The sequence below is a fragment of the Falco punctatus genome, assembly GCF_963210335.1.
Source record: "Falco punctatus genome assembly, chromosome: 7".
NCBI classification, from domain to species: Eukaryota; Metazoa; Chordata; class Aves; order Falconiformes; family Falconidae; genus Falco; species Falco punctatus.
Window position 1 is genome coordinate 61,434,745 of NC_137587.1, and position 25,230 is coordinate 61,459,974.

The following is a 25,230-nucleotide window of genomic DNA, read 5'->3' on the forward strand; positions in this document are numbered from 1 at the left end:
GAGTGGAGGTGGAAAAGGAGGTGGAAAGCCTGGTCAAAGTGCATGGCACTAGGCTGGGCTGCCCAGCTTGCTGTTGGCTGAGGTGGCCGCATTGCCAAAGCCAGAAATGTAGCAACACTCAGGCAGAGTCAACATGTAAACATGAGCAGCTGAAGTGTCTGAGGTGGGTTTGTTAATGCTGAAATCAAGGGTTTTGCAAGAAGAGATAAAATCAGCTTCATGTTTAGGAGGAGGGCTTGGGAGCAGATTTCCAGCATGAGGTCAAGTGATCCAGCATTCCCATGCTGTGCATTTCTCTTTTCCAAAGCTTTTGCTGCTGAATATGAATTTAGCCTGAATATGATTTAGCCTGATGGTTTCTGCCTTCCAGGGCAGAGCTCCCCACATGACACCAGCTCCTTTTGAGAGCATGGCTAGGCCTTTCCAGCCCTTACTGGCCGGGCACAACTCAAAGTGGCGCTTGTTTGTGGCCGAACAAACAGACCTGCGGTGTGGTGCTTCGGGCAGAGAGCCGGTGTCACCCCAAATCCCTTTCCCTCCCATGCACGCCTGACCTGGCTGCAAGCTGTTTTCCCTGATGCTGGTTAGGAGGAGCCTGGGAAAACCCCACGCTGCTGGCATGCTGGGTGCCCAGGGTGGCACAAGGCACTCATGCATGCCAGGTCCCCGTGGAGGGGAAGCCCTCTCCAGCTTTCTCTCCACCCAGGGAGAGAAAAGTGGGGTTTACGCTGCAAGACAGCTTTTCCTCCTACCAAGTGCTGGCAGCCCCCTGTGCATCCCGGTCCAGCCCTGCACCCCTCTGCCTGCCAGCCAGGGCTGGGCACTGCCAGGCTCAAGAAGTCCCCAGCGGCCACCCGAGGGCCAGGGGCTGAGCCAGCGGCCCCCCTCACCCGGAGCATCACCAGCGTGCCGCGGTGGCTCTCGCTTCCCGGCCGCTAATGAATCACCTTTGGCTGAGGCCAGTCTCCCAGCCCTGCCTCTCGCCCCCCCGCCCCTGCCTACACCTTGCACCCGGGGCGGGGGTACCCCCCTTGCTGCTGCAGCCCCCAGCCGCTCACCCCCCCTCCCCGCCTCCGCAGGCACCCCCTTTGCCGCCTGCACCCCGCTTGCTGCCTGCCCCCCCGCTCTCCCAGCCGGCAGCCGCCCCCCGCTCCCCGGCGGGGGCTCTCGGGGGGGCCGCCCCGGGGGTCAGCCTCTGCCCGGCGCGGCGGGGCCGGGCCCGCCCCGGGGGCGGGCGGCGGAGCACGTGGGGCCGCGCCGGGCCGGGCTGAGTCACTCCCCGCCCCGAGCCCCGCGGCGGAGCGGCGCGGGTCGGTGCGGCTCGGCTCGGCTCGGCTCGGCTCGGCTCGGCTCGGCTCGGCTCGGCTCGGCGCGGCTCGGCGCGGCGCGGCTCGGCGCGGCGCGGCTCGGCTCGGCGCGGCGCGGCTCGGCGCGGCGCGGCGCGGGTCGGTGCGGCTCGGCTCGGCGCGGCGCGGCTCGGGACGCAGCATGAGGGCGGTGAGGCAGTGGCAGGCGCTGCTCGCCCTGGGGCTGGGGCTCTCGCTGCTGCTGATCGTGGTCGGTGAGTGCCGGGGTGCCGGGCCGCTGTGGGGTGTCGGGGAGCCGGGGTGCCGCGGTGCAGGGGTGCAGAGGATCCAGGGTGCCAGGGGATCCAGGGTGCCAGGGAGCCCGGGGTTCAGAGGAGCCGGGGTGCAGGGGATCAGGGGTGCTGGGGATCAGGGGTGCCAGGGAGTCCAGGGTGCCAGGGGAGCCCGGGGTTCAGGGGAGCTGGGGTGCAGGGGATCCAGGGTGCCAGGGGAGCCCGGGGTGCAGGGGAGCTGGGATGCAGGGGATCCAGGGTGCCAGGGGAGCCCGGGATGCAGGGGATCCAGGGTGCCAGGGGAGCCCGGGGTTCAGTGGAGCTGGGGTGCAGGGGATCCAGGGTGCCAGGGGAGCCCGGGGTGCAGGGGAGCTGGGATGCAGGGGATCCAGGGTGCCAGGGGAGCCCGGGGTTCAGTGGAGCTGGGGTGCAGGGGATCCAGGGTGCCAGGGAGCCCGGGGTTCAGGGGAGCTGGGATGCAGGGGATCCAGGGTGCCAGGGGAGCCCGGGGTTCAGGGGAGCTGGGGTGCAGGGGATCCAGGGTGCCAGGGACCCCGCGGTGCAGGGGATCAGGGGTGCCAGGGAATCAGGGTGCAATGTTGTCTGGTGTGCAGGGGATCTAGGGGAACAGGGGGAGCCTGAGGTCCTGGGGATCTGGAGTGCTGGGGATCCAGGGTGCAGAGTGAGAGCATCTGGGGTGCAGGGTGCAAGCGTGCGGGCTGCCCTTTGTGGGGTGCAGGGGGGGCAAGGGGGTGTGCGGCACTCAGGGCTGCAGCAGCAGAGGAGCTCAGGGCCATGTCCCTGTCCCTGTCCCTGCTCCCCAGTCCCGAGCAGCCCAGCCGGGCTGTCCCGTGCTTTCAGGCTTAGATAACCGCGCCTGCGATGTAAACAGCTTCCCTGGGACTGCCTGGCACAGCGCACCTGGCTGGTCCGGCCAGGGGAATCCCGGGGAGAAGCTGCTCCATCAGCACTCTGTGGATCATCCCTGGGGTCGTTGACTCCCAAAGGGATGAGACCAGGGAAAAGGGCAGCAAAGACCAACTGTGGGCTCCAGGCCAGGGGACAAAGGTGGTGGAAAGTGTGCTGGGGGGGACGACCCTGTTTGTGCTCCCTCTCCTTGGGCAGAGGTGCCCATTTTGCCCTCGCGAGACAGGCTTGACCTGACCTCCCCCAGCTCTGCTGGGATGAGCCATCCCAGTTTTTGGAGGATGTTATTTTTGCCTTCCAGCCAGCCTGTGGGTTCATATAAGCAAACATTTCCAAAAGCGGTGGCTGGTCTTTGTTGCCTTGGTTCCTGATTGTCCAGCCTGTGACAGCTCTGTCTCTGATGGGAGAAAAATGTGTGTGAGGAGGATGGAGCTGCTGAATGGCTCCAAAACCAGGCCTGAAACAGCTAAGAAATAGGAGCATCCAAAACTATTTTCCTGCAGTGGAAAATGTGACCTGTTTGTCTTGTTGTTAGCCAGGGGGCTGGCTAGTAGGACCCACCACGTAACAGATTATTCCTGGGAGGGGATAAAAGGGAGCCCAGTTACTTGGGATAATTGGAGTCCAAAACTGGGACCCCTCCTGTCCTGGCCCTGGGAGGAGCCCTAGCTCCTTTGCTGCTGTGTCCCACCCCAGAAACTCCTGCATCGGAGGCAGCGCGGATGCTGGGGAGCACACGTTCGTTGGCGCTCCGTGCCTGGGGAAGCAGCCGGCCCCCGTGGCCGAACAGAAGCAGCTCTGTTTGTGTGGCCTCGGCCGGCTGCCGGGAGAGATCCTTGGGATGGGGCGGCTGGATGTGCCCGAGACCTGCGGAGGGGCGTGGGGCAGAGGCATCCCCACTATCAGCACTAGCTCTCCTCCCGTGCTGTAGCTCATGGCAGCACATTGATGGAGCATGAGGTCATGCAGAACAGGCTGGGCAGCGCAGGCAGTGACTTGAACCAGTGCCCAAGTTTTTCTGCCTCCTGAGGCTGGGCTAAGGGAGCTACAGCATCTTTTCAGAAGCCTTCACGTAATGCAGGCCTGTCTGCCACCAGTGTGTACCCTACAGATGTGGAGTGTCAGGAAGAGTGGGATTAACTCAATGGAGCCCTGCTATTAAAAGACTAATGAGTAAGAGCTCACTGTGTAGTGGCTTAGGCTAATGAGAGCCGTGCTGTTTGGTGTGGGTCTGGGCGGCGAAGCCACAGCTCATTAACTTCCACCTTCTTCAGGGCATGCAGGTAGTGGGGGGTTATTCCTGGGTCTCCACCTGAGTTCAGCCCTTCCTCTGACCGCTGCAGCGTGGCAGAGAAGAGTCTGGCATCAAGGTGTGTGCCATTCCAGTGCTTGGTGAGGAGCTGTTGAGGCTTTCAGCCAGATCTGTGGGAATCTGGTCCAGGCTTACAGAGAGCGTTACTATCTTGCAGCTCTTGAGTCAGAACAAATTGGGGGCGGGAGGAATTTCAGCTTGGCTCTTGCAGTCTAATTCAGCACTGTAATGGGGAGCAGAAGGTTGATGAGTACAGTGGGTTGGCCTCGGCTGGCTGCCAGGTGCCCACCCAACCGCTCCCTCACTCCCCCTCGTCAGCAGGACGGAGGGGAAAACAGATGAAAAAGCTCCAACGTAGGTCCTTCCCGTGGGCTGCAGTTCTTCGTGAACTGCTCCAGTGTGGGTCCTTTCCATGGGGCACAGCTCATCAGAACAGACTGCTCTGCGTGGAGTCCTCCACAGGCTGCAGGGAGACAACCTGCTTCACTGTGGTATTCACCACAGCTTACCGGGGATTCCCTGCTCTGGCACCTGGAGCACCTCCTGCCCTCCTTCTCTGACTGGGGTTTCTGCAGGGCTGCTTCTCTCACATTTTTTCACTCCTGTCACATAGCTGCTGTGCAGCATTTCTTACCTTATCTTACATATATTATCACAGAAGCAAATGAGTGTTGGTGATGGGCTCAGCTTTGGGCAGCAGTGGGTCTGTCTCGGAGTTGTTTGGGACTGGTGCTCTCCAACATGGGGACAGCTCCTCGTGTCTTCTGGCAGAAGCCACCCTTGTAGCACGCCTCCTTCCCCCCCGCCCCCAACTCAATGCCATGGGGGGATGCTGGAGGTGGATGAACAGGCAGGGAAGATGGTACAGCCCCGTCAGTTCCCTGGGGGAACCAGCCTCGTGGGAGCTGCTGGGAGAGCGATGGAGGTCTGGCAGGCGTCATGCAGGGATGGACACTGTGCTCCCTCCTTGCATGAACTGAGGCATGCGGGCTCCCCCTACAATAATTTTTTTTTTTTGTGTGTCTTATGAATGCTAACTTTCATTAGCAAAACCAAGCAATAGGACCAGCCTCATTCCCTTTAATAATCCTGTCCTGCTCGTGCCTGAGCAAGCCCCAGCTTGGCTGCCCCTACTTCCCCGCTGAGCGGCAGAAACATCTGACGTACAAAACCCCTGGGTTTCCTCTGGCTTTGGTTTGATATGCAGGTTCTGTTAAACCCCTTTTAAACCAGGGCAGGGCAGATCCTGGCTGCTCTCTCGTGTTCCTGGTCTCAGCCATTGCTCTTGAATGCCGATAATCCCGTGCAAGATCCAGCAACTGGTCCATGCCAGGTGCTCCTCTTCCCACAGCATCTGCAGGGGAGCAGTTCCTGCTGTTGAGCTGGGATGCTTCTGTGTGGATCCGTGGGGCTCTACTGGATGCTTGCCTTAGGGATGGCTTGCAGTGACACATGGCTTTACTTCTAGGGGACTTCTGTGATGTGAACCACTGTCAGAATGGGGGCACCTGCCTGACCGGGATTAATGAGACCCCCTTCTTCTGCATCTGCCCTGAGGGCTACGTTGGGATTGACTGCAATGAGACAGAGAAAGGTGAGGGGCTGACCCCCTCATGGATGCTCCATGAAGGCCAGGAGCCCTGCAGCGTGACAGCATGCTCTCGTTGTGGCTCTGCACCACTGGGCCTGGGATCTGGTTCTGGGGTCCAGCCTTGCTGATGGGCACATAGAGTGGAGATCCAAGAAGGGATGGGTGACCTCCATTACTTGGGGGGAATGCAATGTCTTTGGGGAGCAGTAGCCCACTAGATGCTCTTATTTTCTACCTGTGCCCGTGTTACAATCATTTTTCCCCCTTTTCCAGGCCCCTGCCACCCCAATCCTTGCCACAACAACGGTGAATGCCAGCTGGTCCCAAACCGGGGGGATGTCTTCACTGACTACATCTGCAAGTGCCCTGCAGGGTACGATGGGGTGCACTGCCAAAACAGTGAGTACAGTGGGGGGGGGGGACGGACTGAGGGGGGCTGCTCTGCTGCTAAGGGCTTGGGGACCCCCTGGGCAGCACCAGGGGGACATCTGGTGTCTTGCAGCTGTGGCTGCATTGGGTGCTAGGCTCTGTCGGGGACCACGGGCTGGTTTGGACCTTGCAGGGTGGAGGGACACGGGGTCACGGCTGTGTCTGAGTCTTGCTCTGCATCTCTGGAGGGACATGGTACCTCGAGTAATGGGGCAATGGGTGCCTCAAGGCTCAACCTGCTCCACGCAGGCTCCCAGCCTTGCTGTGGCTACATGTCCTGATGCACCCATGTGGCTGCAGTCAGCAGGGACGTGATTTAGGCAGCTCCATGGGTCAGAGCTTCAACCTGTGCCACTGTATCAGCAGGGACCCTGCCATGGCCCTTGCTTAGGGGATGCCTCCCCCTCTTCCCGCTGCCCTGAATGAGGGGCCTCCTCCCCAGGGCTGGCTCTGGGGTCACCTCTGAGCTCCCGCACTCTGTCTCCTAGACAAGAACGAGTGCTACTCCCAGCCTTGCAAAAATGGAGGCACCTGCCTGGACCTGGATGGCGACTACACCTGCAAATGTCCTTCTCCGTTCTTGGGGAAGACCTGCCATGTCCGTAAGTCCCTGGCACCAACTGTACAGAATTCCCTTTCGCTTCCTGTTCCCCACTGCTCTGTTGCCCATTGCCATCATGCCCAGGAGAGATCTCACCAGGTGGTTTGGGGGATCTGGAGGGCAGCTGTGGGTGCTTGTGTGCCAGCTGCCCTTGATGCCAGCAGGCCTGGTCTTGATGGAGGTAGCATCCCCGGGAAAGTGCTGTCTGTGGGGAGTCCAGAGCAGCCCTTTCCTCCTAGACCTCCATGCTTTGAGAGGGGCTGATGGGTGGTGCTGTTTTGGCTGAAGACTGGTAGGGATGGGGGGACACCTTGGGGACAGCCTGGTCCTAGGGCTGGCCTCCATCTCCTGCCCTGGCTCCAGACAACAGGCAAATGACCCCCTGGTTTTGCTCCCTGGTCATCATCTCTTTCTGGTGCTGATGACCCCACTGCTCGCAGGCTGTGCAGTTCTCCTGGGCATGGAAGGAGGAGCCATCTCTGATGCTCAGCTTTCAGCATCTTCTGTCCACTACGGCTTCCTTGGCCTCCAGCGCTGGGGTCCAGAGCTCGCCCGCCTCAACAACCACGGCATCGTCAATGCCTGGACCTCCAGCAACTATGACAAGAACCCCTGGATCCAGGTACCTGCAGCAGGACTGGGAACACCAGGATAGCAGGCAGCCCTGGTAGCCATGGCTGGTCTTACAGGGCTGCTGTCATGGGATTTCTCTGCTCCTGGTGGCCAATGTGGGGCTAAACTGCTGCAGCAAGGTGCCACCCAGGGGCATCTTGTGATGTGCCTGGAGAAGGCAAGGTTCCTGCAGGGAAGATGGGGACCTGGGGTGGTGGTCCCCCCTTCTCTGCTCGCCCTGGCATGGAATGCTGGAGGGATGGAGGGCTTTTGCCCTGAGGAGGTCAAAGTGCCCTGAGCAGCCTCTTCTCCTGGTCCCAGTGCTGAGACTGAGCCCACCCTCCCATCCAGGCTTGGTGGTGCTGGTGGGCACAGGGGCTGTGCACCCCATCCACACTGTCCTACTCATGCTCTTCTCCCCTCCCCAGGCCAACCTGCTGCGGAAGATGCGGCTGAGCGGGATCATCACGCAAGGCGCTCGCCGCGTGGGCCAGCCAGAGTACGTCCGCGCCTACAAAGTTGCCTACAGCCTGGATGGGCGGGAGTTTACCTTCTGCAAGGACGAGAAGAAGGACACAGAGAAGGTGGGCTGCGATGCTCCATGTGGGGGCTGTGCCGGCTCTCCCTACCCAGCGGTGCTGTGGGTGCTGGGGTGGCTGTGAGCTGCACCCCAAACTGTCCCCATGTTTGGGAAGGTGCTTTTGACCTGGGTCAAAGCCATGCTGGGAACTGGTCCTAGCAGTGTGACGACACAGGCGGTTCCAGCAGCAGGCAGCGCTCTCTGGCTCTGTTTAATTGACCATAATAAGCATAACCAAAGATGTAGCGCTGACTTATTTAGGTCATTCAGATAATATCTTTATTGCTGACACACTGTGGGAACTGGGCATGGTCTGGAAGTGCGAGTGAACGGCTTACACAGCTCGGTGCTGTGTTTGCAGCAAGCATGAGCTGACAGTGTGTGTCGCTCTCAAAGCAGGAGTACTTGTTGATAGCAGCACTCCCCACTCAGTTTTTTTATGGCAAGCATCTCCTGGATGGTTTTTGAGTATCCAGGGGATGGCTGGGAGTATCTGCCTCTCTTGAAAAAAAAGAGGAAGGTTTCTCTTGTTTCTGCAGCAGTGGAAAAAATGCATGAAAACACAACCTGACTCTGTTTATTGTGTTAAAAAGAAAGAAGTGAGCCACCTCTCCGCTTCTTGTGATTTGAGGAGTATTGCCATAGTGGGAGGGAGTGCATGTTGCTGCATGTCTAGCTCCATGGGGCAAGGATGGAGCAGGGAGTGTTGCAGTGTTCTCTTGTGAGTGGAGCTGCTGCAAGGTCGTGCACTGCTCAAGGGCACAAAAGCAGAGCCCAGCTTCCCCTGATTTTGCTGCCGGCGGTGCCGAGGCCTGTGCGTCTGCTGGGCCAAGGGATTTCATGCATGAGGCTGTGGGAGAGCTGGGGCACTCAGTCCTGCTCGCCATTACAGGTTTTCCAGGGGAACGTGGACTATGGTACCATGCAGACCAACATGTTTAACCCTCCCATCGTCGCCCAGTTCATCCGCATCTACCCCGTGATGTGCCGCCGTGCCTGCACGCTGCGCTTTGAACTTATCGGCTGTGAGATGAATGGTAAATATGGGTGGCTGTTCCCTTCCAAGGGACCACAGGGCAGGGGGTGACATCGGGCAGGGCATCACCCCTCGTACTGCTTCTCATCACCTGGGGCAGGGGATTTGTTAGCGCTTGTTTTCCCTCGTGCCGGCTATGTGATGCCTGGAAATACCCACGGGTGCCTTTGGGGAGCACAAGCCACTAATCCCACCAGCTCAGCCAGGTTCGAGCTGCATTCTCATGCTGCTAACACCTTCCCAAGCTGGGATTTTTATTGTGTCCCCTCCCTGTGTGAGCTGTGAACTGGATGCTTTTTCCTGCTGGAGAACTTGTGAAGCACTGGAGGATCAAAGTCCTCTGGGAAACATGAGGGATGATTAGCCAGAGCCCTTTCCCTGCGCCTCCCACATTCCTGCCCTGCAGCACATCCCCAGCAGCTGAGCGGGAGGGACCCAGTGCCCGTGTGGGAGTGGGGTGCTGTGGGGTCTTGGCTCCTGTCCTGCCACTGCATGGGTGCAGTGCCAGCCGTGCTTTCAGATGGGGGTGTCTTTGCATTGCTCTCTTCACCCGTGAAAGCATCCTCCTCCGCCTCCTGCCGAAGCCATCTGTATTTTGGGACTGTGCTGTGGGGATGTCCTTGCGTTCCTGCAGCAGGAGGCACTGTGAGCCAGGGAATAGCTGGGAGACAAAAATCCTGGGAAAAGGCGAGCTGGCTGTGACCCTGTGCCTCTGCTGAGCCTTTCCCTGCCTGGCCCTGCCTGCTGCTATGGGCAGTGGGAATGTGGGAATGTGGGAATGTGGGGATGGCATCTGCCAGGGCTGTGGGGTTTTGCTCAGGATGGTGCTGCGGACTCTTTCCTTTTCACTGTCTGTGTAAACTGTTGTGTTACAGTTTATTTCAACACGGCAGGTTGCTCGGAGCCTCTGGGCATGAAGTCCCGCCTGATCTCCGACCAGCAGATCACAGCCTCCAGTGTCTACAAGACCTGGGGCATCGACGCCTTTACCTGGCACCCACATTACGCTCGCCTGGACAAGACGGGCAAAACCAACGCCTGGACAGCACTCCACAACGGCCAGTCTGAGTGGCTGCAGGTGGGTCTTGGTGCCCTTCCTCTGTAACCTCTTTTCTCCTCCCTAGCTCCTGCAGCTGTGCCCTGGGCCACTCCTGTGCTTCCGCAGGACGTGCACGGTGGGAGAGGCTGGCCAGAGCCACTGGGACGGTGCAGCTGGAGCCTTGGTGTGGGGCACACAGCCCAGCAGTGCCCTCCCCAAGCTGGGATCGCAGGGGCATGCCCAGATGGGGCTGTGGCCAGCAGTTTTAACTGCGGTGCTGGAGCTCTGGGTCAGAAACATCAGTGCCCGTAGGGACAGGGTGGTGCTGCCTCCACAGACCTTCTTGTAGGGTACACTGAGCCCACAGCACCCCAGTTCTGCATCATCCCCTTGGGAAGTGCCGTTGCAGCCCGGGATGACTGCCCTATAACCCTCCAGCTGCCCAGAACACCGTGTTTCTGTTTTGCAGGAAAAAATCAGGTTTGCTTTTCTATTCCCAGTCTGGAATGGGAACAAATAGTTTTGAAATTTCCTTCTCAGTTTTCTTTCCTCCACTGTTTTTGTACTTTTCACATGATTTCATGACATAATAGGACAAAGCAGTTTAGATATTTGTCCCGCTTTTTATTTGGGAAATGATTAAAAGCAGCTGCTTCATGGCCCTAAATAAAGCAGCTTATCAAGATGTCTGCTGATGGGGTCAGGATGACCAAGTTGGGCTGTTGCACCACAGGCTGCCTGTTTGTGTACATGTATACAGATTTACATGCACAGTCATATATATACACATATACATGTGTATGTATAGCTAGTACTGCCCTCAACGAACATAAAATGGGAACTAAATTAAGGAGACAGCTCAGCTCATTTGCTGGTTTACCCTGTGGCGTGCCAGCAGCAGTAGCAGTGTGGCAGAGTAAAGAGAACAGAAACCATCTCACTACCCAAATGTCAGACTGTGCTGAACTGCATATTTTCTCAGCCAGAATCACTTTCCAGTGGAAATGCATTTCCTCCGGGAATCCTTTATTTCTTTTTGAATTGAGATTTTTTGCTGTCATTCCCACATTGAATTCCCTTTTCAGCAAAAGATGTCAGGGGGGTAGGGGTGGGAAAGAGTGCTGAGGCAGTGGGGTTTGCATCCCGCTTTGGGTTGCTTTGAGGGATGCTACAAGTGTTCATGGGTCAAATATTTCACAGCAGTTCTTTGTTAGTTGCTCTGGCATTGGGCAGGGGTCGAGTGGTGTCTTCTCCATTCTTGACTTGCGAGGGCCAGCATGTCCCAGCTACCTCTGGGACGTGCAGGATGCTCCGGGGTGGGAGCACCGCTCCTGCGAGGAGCCTCAGCAAGCCTTGTCTCCATGCCAGATTGACCTCCGGGACCAGAAGAAGGTGACGGGCATCATCACACAAGGAGCCCGTGACTTTGGGCACATCCAATATGTGGCAGCCTACAAGGTGGCCTACAGTGACAATGGCACAACCTGGACCCTCTACCAGGATGGCCAGAAGAACAGCACCAAGGTGTGTGGGGCAGGGCAAGGTGGGCAGCGACCTCCCGGGCCTCAGGGATGCCGCTGTGGGGAGGGATGGGATGGTGGTGGGGAGGTCCTGGCAGTGTTGGCACCCACCTTTTTCCCCTTAGATCTTCCACGGTAACAGCGACAACTACTCACACAAGAAGAATGTGTTCGACGTGCCCTTCTACGCCCGCTTCATCCGCATCCTGCCTGTGGCCTGGCACAACCGCATCACTCTGCGTGTGGAGCTGCTGGGCTGCGATGAGTAGGCACGTGGGGAGGAAGGACGGGGCTGCTCTTCCCTGCCACCCGGCCCGCACCCTGCCTGCCCCTGCCCACTCCTTCTCCAACCTCACACCCCCCTCTCCATGTCCCCAAACTTGGGAGGTGGCTGGGAGGGCTCCCCTGCCCCCCATTGGTGCTGGGGCCACAGCACTGCATTTTACAGGGCCCTTGCGAGTGGGATGCAGGGATGGCTCCTGCCCTTTTGCCCCAGCAGCCAGGGGTGAGACCCCCTCCTGCGACTGAGTCTTGGCTGGATGACCCTCTTCTGCAACTGGGGCTTCCTTGGAGGACCCCATCCTGCAAATGGGGCTTTGCTGCGGGACCCTGTCGTGCAACCAGGGCTTGGCTGCATCCTCCTGACTAAGCCTGGAGACAAATTTTCTCCCCCTTTTTGCTTCTGCTTCCAGCAGAGAGGCTGCAGCCAGCAGCAGTCCCCTGCCTGCACTGGGGCTCCGGGCTCAGGAGTTTTGGGGAGGCCTAGGGCAGGCACCCTGGCCTGCAGCCTCTGATGTGCCTCGTGCTGCCTGCATGTCTACAAGCAGGGGCTTTGAAAAACCTACTTGGCTGTTGTTCCCTGCCCATTTTGCCAGGCCCTGGGTCTCCTTGCCTGCGTTGTCAGCACCACATAGTGCGAGCGGAGTGATGAGATGGCTCTTATCAAGAGACACCAAGTCCCCATTGCTGGTGGCTCTACCCGCTGTGTACTCCTGGCCGGCACTGTGGCTGGCATTTTGGCAGGCACTGCCCATTCCACTTCCAAAGGTGCCGGTTCCAGCATCCTCCAAGTCTCAGCATTGCTGCCGTCCCCACCTTACTGCAGTTTGGGATGCCAGGAGGTCCCTTGTCCCCAGGGCCAAGTGGTGACCAGGGGGGCTGCAATCTGGTAGTGGGGGACGGATGGTTTGTAGCCACAAGGGTGTGGAGAAAAGATGAGAAAGGTGGTGGTCAAACCACCAAAATGCAGTAGGCAGAGAGCTGTGCCATGACCCATTTTGTAACCTGAGTTTTGCCCCTTCTGGGGGGTGGTGGGGAGCCTTTTGTGATGCTCCGAGCCCTCGGGATTAGCAGCAGGTGATGAGCAAGACCTGGCACCGGCAAGCAGGGGTGCAGGGAGGGCATCTGGGCAGCAGTGCTGGCGCGATCCTTCCCCTGCCTGCCGGGATGCAAAGCGGCCATGTGGCCGGGCTGGCCGCAGGTTCACTTTGGCAAGCACCAAGGGAGCCCGGGTGGGATGGCAGCGGAGGCCCCCCTCCGGGGTGTTTTTGACAGTATTAAAACCAGCTGAAACTTTGGGACTGTTGGCTGCTCTGTGCTTCCCCAAGAGCCATCTCCCAAAGCCCGGGAGGTCTGGCAGTCCCCCAGGATCCACTCTGAGTCTGCTGCCTCCACCATCCTGGGGGGCTGCTGGCTGCTGTGCTGACCCCACAACTCTCTTGCTTTCACAGGCCCTTCTAGCTCCCTTCCCTGCCTGAAAAACAAGGTACCAGGGCTTTGTGCATCTTCCCCGCTGCCTCCACCCGTCGCAGCTGTTGGAGCCTGTGCTCACAGCTGGCCAGGCGCAGCAGAATGGGACTTGGGGAGGGGAAGCCGCTATCAGCACCCCACGCCCTGCGTCTCCTCCTTTGGCTTTGATCCTGGAGCAAATCTCAGTTTGGAGCAAAACCGACTTACACTCCAGCACATTCCCAGGGCTGGAGGGAGCTATGAGTTTCATCAGGGCTGCCCGTGGGGATGCTCCCAGCAGACCCCCCATGGGCAGGACGGGGAGACAGGTGCTGCTGGAGCAGGATCCCCCGACACTGAGGGGTCCCTGGTAAGGAAGGAGCGCTGGGGTGAACAGGACAGAGGAGCTTTGCTCTTCTCCCTGCCACACTAAGCAGGAACCCCTGAGGTTGGCATGAATGGTGCAGGACCACCTGCATCCCACTGCAGCTCCACATCCCTGCAGCTCCAGACAACCTCCATGCACCTTCCCGCTGCCAGCGGTGCTGCGCTCGGCTGTGCGTCCCCTCCCTGGGCTCTGCCTGCAGGTGGGCTCCTGCCAGCCCTGGGCACCAGAGGGGCTGGGGGTTGGTGCTTGCAGAGACCAGGCTGAATTCATTGTGGATGTGGCTGCTTGGTGACATATAGCAGCCACAGCTAGAGCTGGGGACGGGGGGGGGACAGTCAGCCTGGTTCACCTCCGGACATGCCACCCTTATCGCTGGGAAGCTGGGGCAGAGATAAGTGCAGCTTGCTCCGAGTCCAGCCAAGACAGCCCCGAGCCAGGGGCACAGCAGAGGCTCCATGGGGAGGGTGATGGGAGCAGGTGCTGTGTGTCAGCGCAGGGGACATATCCTCAGTGCCCACCGCTGCTTCCCCCTGCCTTTTGCTACCCCGCAGTGTGATCCTCTGACGGATGCTGAGCCCCATCCCAGCTCTATGGCATTTCCTTCCCCCTCCAGAGCCCCAGGATGGGGGGGTTGGTGAGGGCCGGGGCACCCTCCACACCATGCACAGCCCCTCATGGCTTGTTCCTGTCTCTCGGATGCTCTTCCTGGACATGGCTGGGTTGCTGGGGCAGCAGGAAGGCCAGGAGGGCCGGCATGCTGTGGCCACAGCACTCCGCTGCCTGCTGACTCGGCTGCCGGTGCTGCCCGCTGCCCGCAAGCTGGTTCCTCAGGAAGCAGCTGTTGGGGAGAGCATCCTCTTGCCTTCATCCAGAAAGCCCAGGATCACAGCCTCTTCCATCCCACCAGGAACATAGGTTTTCCTCCCTGGTTTGAGCCTTGGGCAACAGGTTCCCACTGGAATGTCAGGAAGAAGTCGCTCCAGTGGGGCCACTGCGGAGCTGTCAGCTGCTGCGTTTGAGGCAGGGAAGACAGGGATGACATTTTTATGGCTCCTGTTCAAGCAAAAGCTCAGCCAGCCCTAAACACATGCCCTAAACACGTGCTCCTGGGTCAGAGCTACCCTGACTGCGCAGCCGCGCTCACCCTGAAACCCATGGTCCCACCCTGTGTCCCCCTTGGGAAGCAGAAAACAAAACTGGGATCATTCCTGAAGCCAAAAAGAGGGTGAGATCCAGGAGGGAGTGAGGGGGATTCCTCCTTCCTTGGGAGGCTGCTGGTGGCCAGATCCTTCCCCGTGCCACCTGCTCCCCAGGAGGAGGTGGAGGGCATTGTCAGCCATATCCAGACAAGAACTGTGGCTGAATGTGGGCCATGAACTGTTGATGTGAAAAGATGCACAAAAGCATCCCTCTCCCCTTCCGCCCGCACTGCTCTCCTCCTTAGGCCGGACAGAGGATGGCTCCTGGCAGGTGCTGTGGTGCAGGCAGTGCAGGCAGCACAGGGCACTGGTGGCTTGTTCCTGGGCTCTGAAACAATGGCACGGCCATGCCAGGAGCAGCGTGCCCCTGTGGGGCTGTTCGTCTGTGGGGGTCGGTGGAGGGAACCAACGCAATTGCCAGCTCGTGGGGACGTGGGTAACTTGGGCAAGCAACTGCAGAGGGGTACGGGTGGCTGGGATGCAGCTGGGATGCAGCAGGGACGCCATCCATCCCACCACCTCCTCTGGCCATGTGGCAGGGCTGGGGGAACTGGGGACCCTTGGCCGGGATGTAGGCAGCACAGCAGCCTCGTGCTGCTGCACCGGGAGATTTAATCGCCCCTTCATTGTGGGCTGCGGAGCAGCCTGCTCCAAGCAGGCAAGCGGGCAGTGTGCCCGGCCGTCACACTCCTGCGTCCCTGGGCAGCCCGGCGCTGCTGTGTCCCTCCTCCGGGAGGGCTGGCAGGCCCTGATGTGCAGGGAAAAGGAGAGCAAGGAAGGGCAGTGCCTCCAGAACCTGGGTCCCACAGCCATTCCCGGTTTGGGCTTCCCATGGGGGACGGGGGCTGCCAGGCTGGCGCTGGTGGCAGATAACACCATTTCCATGCTGGCTGCTCCCTATCAGCATGGGGGCGGCTGGCAGACAAGATTGCACCCCAAATGCACCCTGCTGGGGGGCTGTCGGGAGGGGGTCCCGTCCCCCTTCACCCCACAGCCAGCCCTGGGTCAGTTTATTTTTTTACACGAGTTGTTTTCTTTCCGGCTTGACGCCGTTCCACGCGGCAAGAGCCGGACCGGGGCCCCCATGCCTCATTTCCTTGCCATAAAACAACAAAGCGGGGGGCGAAGCGGCGGGCTGGGCCGGGGTGGTGGGTCGCCAGGTCAGGGCACACGCTGGTCTGTGGTTCCTTCGTGTGCTTGGCCACCCCCAGACCAGCATCCCCGGCTGTGCTGCTGCTGTGCTGCCCTTCCCCAGGGCTGGACCTGCATGGGTGTGTGCCAGGGGGAGCTGGCATGGAAGGCATCACCCAAGCCTAGGAGCGACGCCTTCTCAGATGGGTGCTACTGGGCACCCCAAAGCTTTTGCCCTGGTTTCTGTGCCTCTGCTTTGCCCCCACAGCCACACGTGGACCCTGAAGAGGCTGAACTCCGCAGCTCAGCTGCCTTCCCTGGCCCCCAGAGCAGGCAGACGCTGCCTGCACATCCTGGGCACAGCCCACCCCCGGCCATAGCCCACCCATCCCCATCTGCTCCTGCCCGTGGTGCTCCTGCCGTGTGTGTTTAACACCACCATTGCCTGGGGACTGCAGGCAGTGCCCCTGCTGGGACATGGGATGAAGGATGGCTCTTCTCCCCTGGCACTGTGGCTTCACCAGGGCTTTGCATGCGGTCCCACCAGCCCCACTGGGGCACCCCACTCCCTGCTGCTGGGGGCAATGCTGGCAGCTGGCACATCACAGACGAGGCGTGCGGGCAGCATGTGGGTAGCATGCAGGCAGCATGCAGGCCCACGGTGAGGTGGTTGCCCAGGCATGGAGGGCAGGCGGGGGGCCGGGGGCACCCACCCCAGCTCCAGGCTGTGAGCAGGGGGTTGGGAAAGGCGTGTGTTTCCCTTTAAGAGGCAGGCCCTGGAGCTGCTTCCTCTCAGCCCTGCAAGAGCCCTAAACACAGTGCATCTGCCTGCAGCCTGCCAGCACGCCTGCCTGCAGCCTGCCTGAAACTCAGCGTGAGTAGGGCTTGGCCCCGGAGCCAGGGCTGGAGAGGGCTGGCACCCCGGGGTGGCGGGCACCCTGCATGCCGTGGAGGGCAGGGAGGGATGGCATCACCACGGAGGGTGCCGGGCATCGCCACGGAATGTGCCAGGCATGACCACGGTGGGTGCTGCAGCACGATGCTCACTAGCACTGCTGAGGATGCTGCCCCCCCCCAGCACATCAGCGCAATGCTGGGCTCTGCGGGGTGGCTAGGCACTGGGGGCACAGGGGGTCCGGGGCTGCTGCCCCCCAAACCGAGGTGCGAGGCTGTGGGTGCCTCGAGCCCAGCCTGCTGCGGCGGGCAGCACGTGGCGGCGTGCCGCCCAGGCTCCGGTGCCTGCAGTGCCGCACGCCGCTGCCGCTGGCTCCCGGGGCTGTGCTGGCGTCGGGTGGGTGCACCCCACGCCCTCCAGCACCGCCTCCGCACACAGCCGCGGGTGACAAGCGTGGGCTGCACCCCACAGGAAGGTGAGCAGCGGCACCGACTGTGGAGGAGAGCCCACGAGTGAGCAACCCATGGTGAGAGCAGCCGGTTGCACACCCCAGTCCCTGGGCACCACCACGGTACCCCATGTTGGACCCTGCTGGGGGAGAGCACCCACACTTCCCCAGCCCCCCTGGCCTGGGGCACCTCTGCAGGCACTCCTAAACCTTGTCTGAGCAAGGGGCACGTATGTCAGATCCATCTCAAGCCTGGAGGGGGGCTGCCGGAGGCTTGCCGGGCGCCGGGCCCCCTCTGCCGGCTCTGGGAAAGCTCACAAGCTGGCAAATAACTGCTGTGAGCTGCCCTGGGTGAGCCCCGTGCAGCGCACCCTTGGGTGCCTGGGGCACCCAGAGCTTGGGGCAGTGTGGATCTCCAGTGCCGTGGGGCAGCCGGGCGGCCTCTCAACCAGGGGACATAGTACGAGAGCAAAAAGTCTTGCATGAAGTCGGTGCCAGCTGTGTCTGTGGCACAAAGCGGCAGCCCTGGGTCAGAGCCGGGGGTCCTCGGCCAGGCCAGCTGGGTGCTGCTGGGCTTTGTCCGGTGGCAGGGCAGCGGAGGCAGCCCCGAGCTCTCCCCTTCCCTCCTTGGCTGGGCTGCACGCTTGGCTGCCTCTGTAAACCGAGCCTGCGGCTTGCAGCAGGGCTCAGCCACTTCTGCTGCACCCCCTATGTGATGTTTTCCCAGTGCTCCCTCTTCAAAGGATGCCCTGAGATCCTGTTTCCCCTGTCTGTCCCATCCCCAGCTTAGTCGCAGCTCCACAAGCCCCAGTGGGCCACAGCAGCAAACGTGGTGGTGCGTGGTGTGACCCAGGCAGGAGGAGGAGGATGGAGGGGACTGGGAGTCCTGGCTGTGGGACAGGCCTGGGGTCATGGCTTAGGTTGCCTGCACCCTCCCCTGCAGGCAATCTCCTCTGCCAGCTCTTCCCACCCCTCTCCTTGCACCCCTGTGATGGGGTCTGCCTGGCACCACATGCGCTGGGGCGCTCCTGGTTATTTTGGGGTGTTACGGCAGCCCTTTCCCCCTCCGCAGCCCGGGCTCAGGGTTTGGCCTCGCTCCCCAGCCATGCTGCTGCTCCCGCTGCTCCTGGAGGCCACCCTGCTGCGGCTGGGCAGCAGCTCCCACCACCCCTTCTACAACGGCTTCTACTACAACCACATCATGAACGACAAGGGCAGTGGGCAGGAGAAAGGTATATTGGGGATTGGCAGGGCTGGGGGAAAAGGGGACCGGCAGGTTGGCTGCCTCTGGATGGGGCTGGGACCCATCTCTTGGGGGGGATGTGGGGCCCAGAGGAGTAGGCGGGGACGCTCCATGGATGCTTGGGGGATGCTTATGGGATGCGCAGGCAGAAAAGGATGTGGCTGGATGGAGGGAACAGAGTGGCTGCAGGGAGGTTTGGGGACGCTGCCTGGCCCTGGATCCTGACCTGCTCATCATGCTTTCCCTCCCTGTCCCCAGTGGTTTACTTCAATGGAGCCAAACTGATAGTGGACACCCCCAAAGACCCTGTCTACAGCTCCAGTGGCACCAATGTCACCCTGCCTTGCCAGTACCACTACGAGCCTGACCAGGAAGCCAAGCGCAAGATCCGCATCAAGTGGTCCAAGCTGCGGGATGACTACACTAAGGAGCAGGATGTGCTGGTGGCCATCGGGAAGACCTACGTGGCCTTCGGGAACTTCCAGGGCCGTGCTCACCTCCGTCAGGCTGGGCGACATGAGGCCTCACTGGTCATCAGTGATGTGCGCTTGCAGGATGATGGCAAATACCGCTGTGAGGTCATTGATGGGCTGGAGGATGAAAGCGATGTGGTGGACCTCCGGCTGCAAGGTAGGGGCATGTTGGGGACCACATGATATCCTGCACCAAGCCAGTGAGCCTGGCCTTCCTGTGGCACCCCCTCCTCAAGGGAGGTAGTGATGTGGGGGGTCAGGGAGCCCAGTCATGGGAAGAAAGAGTCTGGGATGCTTGGTGTGATGGGGTGGTGGCTTGGGGCTGTCTGACTGTGGGGTCTCAGCAGCAAGTGAGCACAGAGCAGACTGCCCAGTTGGGATGCTGGGAATACTACTGTGGAGTCAGAGTTGGGGGTGACCCCGTGGCTGCAACATTTCCTGCTTTTATCCACCCATCTTCCCACTGTGCTGCATCATGTGCAGCCACCCCCTTGCCTCCAAGCTCTGAGTATCCCCATGCATCTTGTGATGAACCTTGGTGACTGGTCCAACCCCTCTTGCTCACTTTTCATGAGAGAACTGACTCAGCCCTGGCTCCACAGGCAAGCTCAGAGCTGTGGAAACATCCCCCTTGTGCCCTGTCCACACCTGCCTGTGGGCCCTGCCTGCCATGGTGGCTTGTCCCCACCAGTCCCTGTGACTGTGGTCTATGGTGGTGGTGCACATGTTCCTGTGGTCCATCCATCCCCATGACAGCAGTGCATCCACCCCACGTTGGTGGTCCATGTGTCCCTGGGATTGCGGCCCATACATCCCCGTGATGTGGGTCCTTGTGTCCCTGTTCCTGTAGCCTGTGCATCCCCATGATAACGGTGTCTCCATCCCCACAGCGGTGGTACATGCCTCCCTTGGGACCACTGTCTGTGTGTCCCCAGGGCTGTGGTCCATACAACGTAGTGATGGTCCCTGCACCCCCAATATCATAGTCTGTGCATCCCTGTATGTGCAGGTGCTGCCCCACAAGGGTGGTCCATGTATCCCCAGCACCAAGCCCCCATGTCCCTGTGCCACCAGATGTCGCTGGCAACTCGCCGCTGGTGCCTGCATGCCCAGAGCAGCACCATCCCCGCATGCCTGTGCCTTGGCCTGTGCCACCCTGTGGTAGTCCCTGTCCCAGAGCCTGAATTTGGGATGGGATGGGGACCCCTTTGGGGGTCGACTCGGGGGGGCGGGGGGGGGCGCTGCCCATGGAGCCGCCTGAGCACCCACCCTGTCTGCCCCCAGGTGTGGTGTTCCCTTACCAGCCTCCCCGCGGGCAGTACAGGCTCAACTTCCATGAAGCTGAGCGAGCATGCCAGGAGCAAGGTGCCATCCTCGCCACCTTCAACCAGCTCTTCCAGGCCTGGAGCGAGGGGCTGGACTGGTGCAATGCGGGCTGGCTGGCCGATGGCACTGTGCAGTACCCCATCCGTCTGCCCCGCAAGCCCTGTGGTGGGCTGCACCTTGCCCCAGGCATCCGCAGCTACGGCCCGCGCCACCGGCACCTGCACCGCTTCGATGCCTTCTGCTTCTCCTCTGCGCTCAGAGGTGGGTGCTGGGCCATGGGCTGGGGGTGGCATCCTGGGGAAGATGCTATGTCCTATTGGTGGAATCCCTCCCTCTTAGGGCACAGCCTGGGTGGGGATGTTCTAGGCAGGGATGCTCCGGAGGATGCTGAGCACTGACGCTCCCTTTTCTTGCTCCCCTCTCCCTCTAGGAGAGATTTTCTACTTGGACCGCCTGGCTGGAATGACGCTGGAAGAGGCCAAGCAGAGCTGCCAGGACGTAGGGGCTGAGATTGCCCGAGTGGGGCACCTCTACTCTGCCTGGAAGTTCCTGGGGCTGGACCGCTGCGATGCTGGCTGGCTGGCAGACGGCAGTGTCCGCTACCCCATTGCCAAGCCCCGAGCCAACTGCGGCCCCGAGGAGCCCGGTGTCCGCAGCTTCGGCTTCCCCAGCCAGGGCAGGTTTGGGGTCTTCTGCTACAAGGAAAGATAAGGAGCCGGAGGGTTCCTTCTTGGCCGGAGGATGTTTCCAGCCTGACGGTGCCTGGTGTTTGGCATTTCCCAGGGCTGTTTTGGGGGTGACTAGGGGGCGGTGGGATGGCGGGGGGAGGCTTCTTTTTGTTTTATTTTGTTTCCTTCCTTTATATTTTCCACATCTTGCTCAGCAGCTGGCACATGCAGCTGCTCGGGGTGGCTGCCAGCTGGGGCAGTGCTGGGCTGTCCCTGGCATGGGGTCGGTGCAAGAATGATCCCCATGGGCTGCTGCCACCCCAATTGGTCTCTGCCACCCTGTGGGTGGTGGCCCCTTCCCATGGTGGCAGCATGTCACTGACACCCGCCTGCCCTTCCAGGCTACTCCTGCTCATGGGGGTGGGAGTGAGGCGAGGCTGGATTTGGCCAGAGGCAGAGAGCAGGTGTCTCCGTTGCATCCTGGTCCCTCTTCCAGCCCCCCCTCCCCATCCTGCTGAAGGATAACGTTGTGCCTGTCCCTGTGGGAGTGCCAGTGCCTTATCTCCGTGTGCCCCTCGCTCGGACTCCACTTGAACTCTGGTGCCTTCTTCTTCAAGCATTTGGTTATGAAAAGATGTATTTTGCTGGACCTCTTCTAATAAATTGGTGGAGAATGCCCTGGAGGGATGTGGCTGTGTCCCATCTCTGTCCCAGCACAAGAGAGGAGTCTGCCACAGCGAAAGGATTTGGGGATCCCTGGCTGGGCACCGGAGACTGTCTCATCCTTGGCTGAGCACCGTCTCATGTCTTTGCCCACCTGAGCTCCTGCAAGGGCTTGGTGCTCCCTCGTTAATGAGTGTTAATTAACCCCCTGGGTGTCAGGACTGAAAGCTGGAGGGTGAGGCAGCTCCTGCTGGGAATGGTTTTAGGTATGTGTGTTAATCCCCTCCTGGGGCGAGAGCCGAACAGGGGGGTGTTGTTTTGTTCCAGGATCCTTCTTTGGTTGGAGCTTGGGAATTCCCCCGGACCTCCATTGTCCCCAGGGCAGGACCCTTTGGTGCTGGCTGGGGCTGAGCTGGTCCCACGTAGCCTGGAGCACCCTGTTTGCTCACCCCTTCCCTGCTGCCTTGCCATGGGAGACCTCCCCCTGCCCAGACAGACACCCGCCTTGCCTAACAAAAACAACACTGACAAAGTGCCCATTCCGATTTCACTCTCTTTATTATTTATCGTTCTTTCAAAATAGGATATGTTCAAAAATATAAATAGGTGCAGGGAACGCTGGTGCCCCGCACGGTCCCCTGGAAAGAGCACGTTGTCCCGGGATGGGTGCTGCGCTGCAGGGGGCGGTGAGGAAGTAGAGAGGGGCCACAGTCCCCAGCACCCTGGTCCTGGGTCTCAGCATCCCCTCGCCTCCCTCCTCCCACAGCTCCTTCCACCGCAGCCCCCCGGCCCTCCCCACCCACCCTGACGTGCTGCAGCAGTAGGAGGATTCTGGAAAAAAAACAAACACAAAACCCCAAAAGGTGCTGTTCACCCTGGAGATTAAATAACAGAAATAATTACATTGTTCGTGGATAAAATCAGGAAAAAATAATCATCTTTATTATTTAACTTAACCCCCTGCCCTCTGCAAACCCACCCCCCCCTCCCTGTCCCCGAAGGCATGAAGATAATTGGAACCGGACGGTTAGTAAAAATGCTGAGATCTAATTCGCTTTGCTTTGGTGCTTGGAAAACATTAATTTTTTTTTTATATATATACACAAAGGTGGGTTTGTTTTTAATATAATTTTTTTTCCTTATATGACAAAAAAGCAACAACAAGAAGAAGAAATTGACTCTGTTAATATAACTGTTCCGTTAAAAATCTCTTTTTCTCACTTTCCCCCTTGGTCTCTCTCGCCCCGCTCTAATGGGTGGGTCTGTGCATGGCTCTACCACTGGGTCTTGACTGGCTCCTGGGGCTCCTCTTGTATAGCCTGCGTTGGTAGTTGGAGGCTGTGGAAGAGGGAGCAGAAGAAAAGACACCTTGTTATCAGGAGCCAGGACAGGGATGCTGCTTGTCCCGCACTGGCTGCCCCAGCCCCTGGCTCCCTGGAGAAACACGGACAGGCGCAGGCAGCGCTGCTGGGCAGGTGGCTGTGTGTGCCCTGGCACCAGCCTGCTTGCCCCTGCACAGCCCGCCCTCCTCTCGCCCCTGTGGCTGGGGTTTGCTTCACCCAGGGGTGAAGGTGGCCGGTGCTTTCCAAAAGGCTGGCCAGGAGCATCCTCCCTGCGGATGCCTGTCCGATCCCTTCCCCATGCCCTGCCGGGAGGGCAGCTCTGCCAACAGGGTGAGCATGGGGACCACTTCCCCATCTCTCCCACTGTCCCACCAGTCAATCCCCAATCCGCTGGGACAGGGAGGGAAATAGCCATCAGGGGTGGGATGTGCTCGGGGCTCAGGAGGGGAAACAGACCCGTCTGGCTGGCAGGGACAAGGTTTCTGCCTGATCTTTGCTGCTAGTCTCCCTCAAGGCTGGCACCACTCCAGAGCGTGATGATTGCAGGAGGATTTTCATGGAAACAGCAAAAGCTGGTTGGGAACAGCCTAGGTCTCCTGATTGCTGGCAGACCATGGTGGGAGCAGCCTGCAGCTCTCTGAGTCTGCAGCAGAGCCAAGGGAATCAGCGGTCTGCACCACACAGACGCCCTTGGACACCTCCTCCATCCCTCCTCCTTCCGTCTCCTCCCTGGGGCAGAGGTTTGTCCCTTAAGCTCATATCAACTTTTCCTGGCTGTGGGACCGCCACTTTAGCTGGAATTGCCCAGCTGGACCAGGACCTGGCAAGGAGGCCACTGGTCAGATGTGATTTAGCTGAGACCGACGAAATTGTTGGGAAGCTGCAGGCGAGCAGGGATGGGATGCGGGTGTAGGCAGCCGTGGGAGTGGTCTGGGACACCAGTGGGAGAGGGATGGCTGCTGTCAGCTGGAGGCCTGACAGGAGAAGGGTCGGGATCCCTGTCCCTTGGCTTAGCTTTGCCACAGGGCTCCCGTCTGCTGCCAGGGAAGCGCTGAGGGGGAGCACAGCTCCCTGCCTCTATTCTCTCTGCTGATGCAGGTAGTGCCAAAACTCACCCTTTCAGAAACTGTTTCTTTTCCTCTCCTTCCTTTAAGCAGCCTGGGCCCTTGGTAAGCTCCTTGTTGCCTGGGCTGTCCCTGTGGCCAGCCCCCGTGGTGCACACCTGCCCAGAAGATGCCAGCTCCCACTGCCCCATCACAGGGGATCTTTCAACAAGCAAAGGGGACCATGATGTCCCTTTCTGCCTGGCTCAGAGCTGAAGTGCACCCCAAGACAATGTCCCTCTCGTTCCCAGCTCCTCCTTCCAGCTGCAGGGATGCATCAGCCCTAACCCAAAGGGAAAGCGACTGAGACGTACGGTTTGTGCAGGATATCCGTGGCTCCTCCCACTGCCCGTTGGGCTGGCACCGAATCGTGGGCACGTGGCGCTGGATGTAGCCTTGGTTGCACTGGTACCGCACCATGGAGTTTATTTCGTAGCGATCTTTCTTCCGACCAAAGGTCCTGGCGTTCTCCACGACGGGGGGGTCCCCACAGGCCACTGCAGGAGATGAGCAGAGACACGGAGAGCTCGAGGGGTCCTGCCTGGCTGAGCGAGCAGCTCACACCCGGGCAGCTCCTGCCTGCCTAGCACAGGCTGGGCATGCACAGCCTTGACACTCCCACGCGTAAAACTTTAAATCCCTCTGAGATTGCCTCTGTCCACAAACAAGTAGGGGCAGGGGTATATGGAAATCCTGTGGCCTTGAAATTAAGCAGTGGTCTGCCTCTGGGTTCCATTCCTGCCTCTTGGAGAAAGCAGCAAGGGCCAGGCATTACAGCAGCCACTTGCCTCTGTGGGAGGGCATGGAGCTGGTGTGCAGGAGTGATGCTGCAGCCAGGGTATGGCTCTGCCTGGGGGTGCGAAACCCCATCATTGGTGGCTCATCTTACTTGTTTTCAAGCTCTTGGGAAACTTTCTTCTAAAGCCTTGGCCAACTTCTATTGCTATTGCCTTCAGCCTCTTTGACCACCCTTTGCAGTGACAAAACCCACATTCATGTGCACTGGGGGGTCCCACTCCAGCCCCGCAGCCACTGCCTGAGCCCCCCATCCTTGCTGGCGCAGCACAGCATACTGACCTGTTCCTTTCTTGCAAGTGAAAGGGAGGTGATAGTTGCAGGGAACGTCATTCCATTCGCCTTGCTCATGCCAGATCATCACAACGCAGTCCTCACCCGCCGCGAAGAAGTTATCGGGTTGGTTGGGCCGCCAGTTCTCAAATTGCTGCAGAGAGAGGAAAGCCCTTCGCCTAAGGTTGAGCTCTTCCCTCTCCTGCTCCCTCCTTCATCCTTGCTGCTGCCTTCCCCATGCATCTCACCAGCAAAGACCATGGGTTGCCAGCGCTGCTACTGCAGCGGTTATTTCTATTGTGATGGTGCCCAGGAGCTTAGCTGAGCA

General features: G+C 59.9%; 3 protein-coding genes across 14 annotated transcripts in view; 2 read left to right on the forward strand and 1 right to left on the reverse strand.

Annotated features, from left to right (window-relative positions):
• Positions 1–1,295: 1,295 nt before the first annotated feature.
• On the forward strand, positions 1,296–12,803 carry MFGE8 (milk fat globule EGF and factor V/VIII domain containing). Of its 2 annotated transcripts, none has more exons than XM_080396209.1 (10): positions 1,296–1,561; positions 5,287–5,412; positions 5,683–5,808; positions 6,327–6,440; positions 6,880–7,061; positions 7,480–7,635; positions 8,524–8,668; positions 9,543–9,745; positions 11,075–11,230; positions 11,352–12,803. In XM_080396209.1, exons 1-10 carry the CDS (start codon positions 1,489–1,491, stop codon positions 11,493–11,495), a joined length of 1,425 nt encoding a protein of 474 aa, XP_080252335.1. In that variant the 5' UTR covers positions 1,296–1,488; the 3' UTR covers positions 11,496–12,803. The 2 variants fall into 2 exon arrangements, with proteins under 2 accessions (XP_080252335.1, XP_080252336.1); XM_080396210.1 differs by having other exon boundaries at positions 1,297–1,561; positions 9,561–9,745.
• Positions 12,804–12,897: 94 nt separating this feature from the next.
• Positions 12,898–21,408, forward strand: HAPLN3 (hyaluronan and proteoglycan link protein 3). Of its 7 annotated transcripts, none has more exons than XM_080396220.1 (6): positions 12,898–16,546; positions 17,006–17,093; positions 18,088–18,247; positions 18,517–18,888; positions 20,016–20,318; positions 20,488–21,408. In XM_080396220.1, exons 2-6 carry the CDS (start codon positions 17,091–17,093, stop codon positions 20,766–20,768), a joined length of 1,119 nt encoding a protein of 372 aa, XP_080252346.1. In that variant the 5' UTR covers positions 12,898–16,546; positions 17,006–17,090; the 3' UTR covers positions 20,769–21,408. The 7 variants fall into 7 exon arrangements, with proteins under 7 accessions (XP_080252346.1, XP_080252345.1, XP_080252348.1 ...); XM_080396219.1 differs by having other exon boundaries at positions 17,039–17,093; XM_080396222.1 differs by having other exon boundaries at positions 17,039–17,093; positions 18,119–18,247.
• Positions 21,409–21,927: 519 nt separating this feature from the next.
• The window catches only part of ACAN (aggrecan), a 51,207-nt gene continuing 47,904 nt past the window's right edge, over positions 21,928–25,230 (reverse strand). For all 5 annotated transcript variants that reach the window (XM_080396191.1, XM_080396190.1, XM_080396192.1 and 2 more), the window contains 3 exons: positions 24,912–25,056; positions 24,149–24,331; positions 21,928–22,726 (listed from right to left, as the gene is read on the reverse strand). In XM_080396191.1, coding sequence (XP_080252317.1) covers positions 22,638–22,726; positions 24,149–24,331; positions 24,912–25,056 — 417 coding nt within the window. In that variant the 3' untranslated portion in view covers positions 21,928–22,637. The remainder of the gene's footprint in view (positions 22,727–24,148; positions 24,332–24,911; positions 25,057–25,230) is intronic.